The sequence below is a fragment of the Calliopsis andreniformis genome, chromosome 9 (genome assembly GCF_051401765.1).
Source record: "Calliopsis andreniformis isolate RMS-2024a chromosome 9, iyCalAndr_principal, whole genome shotgun sequence".
NCBI classification, from domain to species: domain Eukaryota; kingdom Metazoa; phylum Arthropoda; class Insecta; order Hymenoptera; family Andrenidae; genus Calliopsis; species Calliopsis andreniformis.
In genome coordinates, this window is record NC_135070.1 from 12455437 (window position 1) to 12461634 (window position 6198).

At 49.9% G+C, this 6198-nt stretch overlaps 1 protein-coding gene across 2 annotated transcripts; it reads right to left on the reverse strand.

Moving 5' to 3' along the window:
* Positions 1-2059: 2059 nt before the first annotated feature.
* Positions 2060-5384, reverse strand: LOC143183225 (uncharacterized). Of its 2 annotated transcripts, XM_076384729.1 has the most exons (5): positions 5264-5317; positions 4779-5181; positions 4549-4662; positions 3321-3428; positions 2060-2604 (listed from the first exon to the last, which is right to left on the reverse strand). In XM_076384729.1, the coding sequence occupies exons 2-5, from the start codon at positions 5098-5100 to the stop codon at positions 2147-2149; spliced, it is 1002 nt and encodes a 333-aa protein (XP_076240844.1). In that variant the 5' UTR covers positions 5101-5181; positions 5264-5317; the 3' UTR covers positions 2060-2146. The 2 variants fall into 2 exon arrangements, with proteins under 2 accessions (XP_076240844.1, XP_076240843.1); XM_076384728.1 differs by having other exon boundaries at positions 4779-5384.
* Positions 5385-6198: the final 814 nt, after the last annotated feature.

Sequence of the window (6198 nt, forward strand, 5' to 3'; positions counted from 1 at the left end):
TCGGTTACAAGGAAGTTTGATCATAGAATACGGAATATACTGAGAAAGCAGATGAGAGATATCAACGGAGCAGTGGCTCTAGAATAGAGCCTAAGTGATAAATCGTTTATCTATCTGACAGAAATGTCAATCTTTTCGTTCATTGGTGCCGTTCCTCGCTCTTTAATATTCATCCTGTTTTCCCAGGACATTCGTTATCAGAGTCGATAACTTCTCTCGTTCGCTGTTCATGGGAATCCCGATGGTTTTCTTCGGGCCACGCGTCAAGAATTATATTCCCCCGGCAGGGAGAATTGAGTTATACGTTGTCACCGAGATTGACGGTGCTCGACTTCCACGCGCGGGCTTGACAAACACGTCCGGAGCGATTGAACGCGAAAACGAAAACAGCAAAAAACACAGAAAAATAGAAAAAAAGATCAGGGCAGAATCCCTTGTCCTAGGTTATGTTTCACAGTGACATAGTGGCGGCGATGGAGGCTTCGTCTATCGTAACACGATATCCGTTTGGGCCGTCGAATTTGAAGCATTCCTCGCGCGCGTTTTCCAGCGGAAATCACTGCTAGCCCAAATTTCATGCCGTCGACTTTTCTCCTGTTGAGTGATTACTTTGTTGTAGAAGGAGAAAACGCAAATACTCGTGTCTCTTCTATTTTCTATGCATAGGAGGAAAAGTGTCTTCTATAGAGATTCAGAATAAAAACAGAGGTAGGCTGACTCACTAGTAGGGAGTCAAAAGAGAATGAGAAACACTGCCGTTCCGCTGGCCTATCGGTACTAATACAGATCTCACGCACTCCCCTCAATATAAACCATTCTCTACCCTTGTGTTCGCCGTATGGGAACCCATACGTGCACACGCAGGAACCTCGAACGACCGCGGTGGAACGGCCATTCAGATTTAAATCGCGACCGAGAAAAAAAATATGGATTCCCCTTGCAGCGGCACGAAGCGCCGTTTCAATCTCTTTCACGGTGCTCCTTTGCTCTAACGCGTGCAAGACGGATCTGAAGCTGTCGCTTCGAGGGGATTCTTTTCAACCACGGAGAATCCCTTGACCGTGATTGCAGCAAATAGAATCGTTACTATTATGAAATGGGGATGGTGTTAATTCGTTGAGGGAGCTTTAACGGCTACACTTGGAGGGTAAGGAATATGGATGAGGAAAAGGTGCTGGTAGGAGATTAAGTCATCTTTGGGGAAATGATGAAAATTCTCAGTTAAATAAAGTAGTTATAACTTACGACTGAGGAAAAAATGAAAATTGAATTTTTCTTAAAAGAGAAAGCACAACAGAAATCCATTATTGAAGTCTGTATAATTATGTTGCGACTGAATATTTTGTGGACTTCTTGCATAGAGTTTCTTTGGATTATTTTATCTTTGATTATTGAAAAAGTATACTATTCAAAAGGAAAATTAAAGGTATTGAAATCGGGGTGAATACTAAATAGATAAAAACAGAAAATAAAATTTTCATATCGATTTGGATTTTATTCCACTCCTTGCATCTCTATATAATACCATCTGTTTACATTAAATTAAATCTCTGGCTTATAAATAATATCAATATCTCTGTCTTTTGGTCTCTCTCACGTTCACACATTCACACTCACATTCGCCCACACATTTCTATACACACACGAATATACATATATAATATCTCTGTCTCTACATTATTGTCCACGAACTATCTACACATATGTACAAACTCTATGTACAATAATAATCTCGAATATACACACGATCGAGCTTTCGAAAGTGACCAGCCTTCGTATCGGCGAGGGAGAGTGCTTCCCAGTCTCGATCACCGTGAGTTAACGTACGATCATCGTAACATAACTTCACCTGCGCCTCCCCTCTGAGCAGTCTTCGTAAAACCGAAGACATTGTTGAACCTTCTCGACCAGACCGTCGAGAATCTCTCCATTCCTCGACGAATGAACAGAAAACACGAGGGAAACCTTTAAATCGAATACGTCGAAATTGCGCTCTCTCGAGCAACGATTAACGTCGGCCACGATCAGCCCTTCGCACAAGTAACGACAGGGACTCGAACTGTCCACCGACGACGTCTAAGTAATCACTAGCCTTCCAGCGGGAAATCGTGTACTGGTTTCACCGAGTCTCGAGCTTCTCTCCTCCCTAATAGGGCCTCCAAACAGGCTTGGTAGCCGGCGGCGAGGAGATCTTCGTCGGAGATGGGCTCCTCTTCGGCGACAGTTTCTGCGAGATCAGAGCAGTAGGCGCCTTCAGCTCGTTCTTCACTCCTTCCGTGGGCTTCTTGGGCATGCTCCTCTCCGGGGATGACGAGGACGCTGTGATCACCGACGACGCGGGCGGAAGAGTGTTCAATCTGATGGGCACGAACGCGCTGCGAACCTCCTCGGAGGCAGACTCGCTGCCACACTCGCTGGGACTCCTTGGCGGCGTCTTCGATGGGCTGTTCGGGATGGCTGCGGGCGTGGTGGTAGCCACAGTGGTTTTCGGTGGCAGCGTGGTGTACTCTGCTGGGTACTTAACGTGCTCGAAGGTGTACGGTGGCAGAACCGTCGGTGGGAACGTCGGTGGGAACAGATCCGTCGTAGGCATCGGTATGGTTCCTGGAGAAGACGAGAAGAGCATACGATTAGAGGCTGACGCGATTCCATGGTGCAGTCGAGAGTGGAGAGCTCGTGGGCGAAGGGAGTTAAGTCGTATTGTTGTTGCTTAGCTGGCAGGGAGGCAGGATGGGGGTCGATGGGGTCCGTTGTGGGAAAAGGGAGCTCAGGCTCACCCCTCGGTCCAGCCACGGGGTATGAATCATCGCCAGGCGTCGCGGACTACGGCGAAATCGATAACGTGGACTCCCGTGAACGCGTGTCCTCTTTCGAGGCTTTCTTTCTTCGATGGAACGAGCCTGGCTAGACTGATATTCCAACTGCTTGCCGCGCAACCATTGTTGGGGTTTGATTGATTGCGAGCGGGGCGAGGATGAAGGGCTCTGATGGGAGCGATTAGGAGCACTTTGGGCGGCTGGTATTTCTGATTATCCCAGACTTTTGGTATTGGAGCGAGGTAGTTGGGGCTTTTTCGAGTTTCTCGGGAGCGCTTCGATAACGAACGAGTGAACGATGGCTTGTCAGTTGATCACTGGGGGACGATTCTAGCGGAGCAAATGAATCTTCACGCGTTCAATCTTGGGAAATTAAAAGAAGGTCTTGCTAGTATTCGATCCTTGAGAATACTTATATCTTGAAGTCTGTATTCGAGAACATCGCGTCACTTCGTTCAACTATCAAAGTCCTCATCCAAAATTGATCAAATAAAGGATGCTTACCTTTGACGAATGCCGCCTGAGGAAGATGCCACGCGTGTCCAAGGTACGCAACGTCGACCCAAGGGCTGAGTAGACCTAGTCCAGGGAATCCAGGCCCGTATTGGTAATCTGAAAGTGCAGAATGGTTTCCTTAGCGCGATCGAAAATTTCGCTCCGAAAATAGTTAGTGGAACGCGAACCCAAGCAGCGATTCCTTCGGCTCTATAAATAATCCCCGTGATCGAGCGTGCTTCGAGGATCAGCCTTGGCAAAAACTGTTTCCGCGTCGAACGGCGTTGCGAGCGTTTCGTAAAAAAGAAATGTAAAACGTTCGTGGAAGACTAAACTGTCAGAGAGACCAGATACCCAGCGTTGCTTAGGGGCGCCTAACGAACTGACAAAGAGTAGCGATGGCGGAGATAAAAAGCGAACTCGGGGGCGGCCAGGGTCTCATAAAACGCGGATTAACGATGCTCTCCGCAGGCGAGCTGGCCGATCTCTGTTTACGCGATCTCCAGCAGTTACGACGCTCGTTCCTACGCGTTTTCGTAGCGCGAGCCACATGCTACCGCCATATGTGGCGCGATAAACAAACGCATAAACGCGGCTCTCCTTTGCAGACGACGTTTGATGGCGTTCAACTTCTATGCCACCCGCGGCTCCTTTGGCCGACAGCGCGCCGCCCAATAAACACACGAGACTTTAGTGTTCTCCAAGCCGATCGGTCTACCGTGTCTGCGCGGAAAGTAAGCGAGGTTGTTGAAAAGGACGCCGACGGTGGAGCTTGAAACGATGCCAAAGAGGCACCCAGGAGCCGATCCACGCCGCGTTTTCACGCGTTTCCCCGTGTTCGGCTGCGTGCGCGCGCGCACCGCCGCCCTTGTGCACGTGCACGTGCGAACGACTCCGGAGCTTGCGGCTCGCGGTTTGAGGTCCACCGGATTATTAAACGCCTGCGAGACTCTGACGCCCGTTTGTGGATTCTGCGCTTGGTCACGTTGACTCCCGCCGAATTATTCGGACCTGGGGTTTCCCGTCTCTCGAGATAACGCGAGGAAAACCCTATTACCCTTATGAGACAACCTCCTTGGATCTTATAGAAGATGCTATTTGGAATCTGAAGTATCATTTGATCGCGATGTAAAAGTTTGACTAGGTTTGAAGTTTCTGAACATCTCGAGCCGAAGGAATTGGAAAACGAGAGATCGATAGGTTGAAGCCTCGGAAAGATTGAAGATAGTGAACTTACTCGACTTAGACCTTGGCTCTCTTGGTCCATCCACAGTGACCTTGATGGCCTTCGTGTAGGTGGCGACTTGGAATGGTACTGTGTTGATTTGGATCGTGAGAGAGAATGATTTTCCTGTAGCAAAGTGAAAGAATTTTCTTTAGCATACGTAAGCATCCTTTAGGAATATTCACAGGAAAAGATAGTCCAGAGCAGACCTCAAAGAAGAGAATTATTTCAGAAATACTGACCTCTTCCACTTCGACCGACGAATCTGAGATCGTTGAACTTCGCGACCTGGTTCTTCATGACCGCAGTGCAATTTCTGAGTTCGCCGCAGCAGTTCTCGTCGTTTCCGGCTCTGATAGTGACCAGAGTACCGTCGCTGACCTCGTCAAGCGCGACGACCTTGAAGGCCACGGGCAACGACTTGTTCGACCTCCAGTGCGAAGGCAACGCGCTGCAGAGGATGGCGGGACTTCCGGTTCTCACGAGATCGCCGTGACAGGCCTGCAGCGACTCGTGAATCGCGTTAAAGCTGTCCATGCCTAATGGTCCTTCTGGCAGATGCATTTTTTCGCTGAGCAATCCTTATCCAGCGACAACACTCCAACAAGGTAATCCTCAACACCAGGGTGGCTTATCCTCCAAACACTGTGTTCCAAGTCCAACCACTGTGTATCTAGCCTAAGCGCACCAAGTGTCTCTATCACTAACTTAAAATACTAACACTAACAATAAATAACGAGAGTCTATCCACTTTTGTCTGCTCGATACAAGTCTCTGGAGAGTCCTCAGGAACGAGATGGGTACGCGTTCCCGTACACTTCGAAAACGCTGGATGGAAAAAAGCTCGACGAAAGTTGAACCGACGCGCACTCGATGCCGGCTGAGCGGATTCTAGTTTTTCGCGGCCGCAGCCGCAGCTATTTAGAGGGGATTTTTCTCCCCTCCAATTTTTCCGGAGCCCCACCCAGGCGAGGCGCGTCGACCAATGAGGACGGCGGTCGTGTTGTGGCCTCCGCGGCTCGCCGCCTTCGCCCCTAACCAGGCTTAGGGGGTGCCTCGCGAAAGGGGCTGCCAGCCTGCTGCCTCTCTTGCCAAGGGTGGCTTGCGCCTCCGCTCTTCCTTACCCGTCACCGTCTCTTCCCTCTCTCGTCACGCGCCTCTCCACATCCCTCTCTCTGTCTCGCGTACGCTTTCACGCGGCCTTCACTCTCTGCCATCCACTGCATCATCCCTCTCTGTCGACCCTTGTACACGCGTTTCGACTGCACTCGGTGTCTCCTTCCGACTCGCCCTCGGTTTCCGTCCCCTCTCGTTCTCCTTGCCGGGTTGTACCTTGCCAGCCGCGCCACGCTTACGTGACGACGTAAATTTTCACGCGCACGTGTTCCAGCTACCCCACCCCCACGACCATCCACGCTCCTCTGCTCGACACTGCACGCGTTTCTTGACCTCGTCTTCGCGCTCCGGAGGATCTTGGCGAGCGCGCAGGTGGTGGGATGATGACTCGGGTGGATCTGGACGAGGATGATCAAGCAGAATGTTTTATAGGTTGATTTGGGGCTTTTGGAAGTGGGAGTGCAAGTGCATGAAATTGGGGAGTGTTGATTGTTATGTTTGCAAGTGAACTGGAAAGATGTTTTTCAGGTGACTTGGTTTTTATGC

What these genes read in the sequence shown, in the direction of transcription:
- LOC143183225 (XM_076384728.1), bottom strand. Translation starts at nt 5,100, where the DNA reads ATGCATCTGCCAGAAGGACCATTAGGCATGGACAGCTTTAACGCGATT. An exon ending in AGAGCCAAGGTCTAAGTCGA is followed by an intron (nt 3,429 to 4,548) that starts GTAAGTTCACTA and finishes CTGCACTTTCAG; the next exon opens with ATTACCAATACGGGCCTGGA. An exon ending in TCAGGCGGCATTCGTCAAAG is followed by an intron (nt 2,605 to 3,320) that starts GTAAGCATCCTT and finishes CGTCTTCTCCAG; the next exon opens with GAACCATACCGATGCCTACG.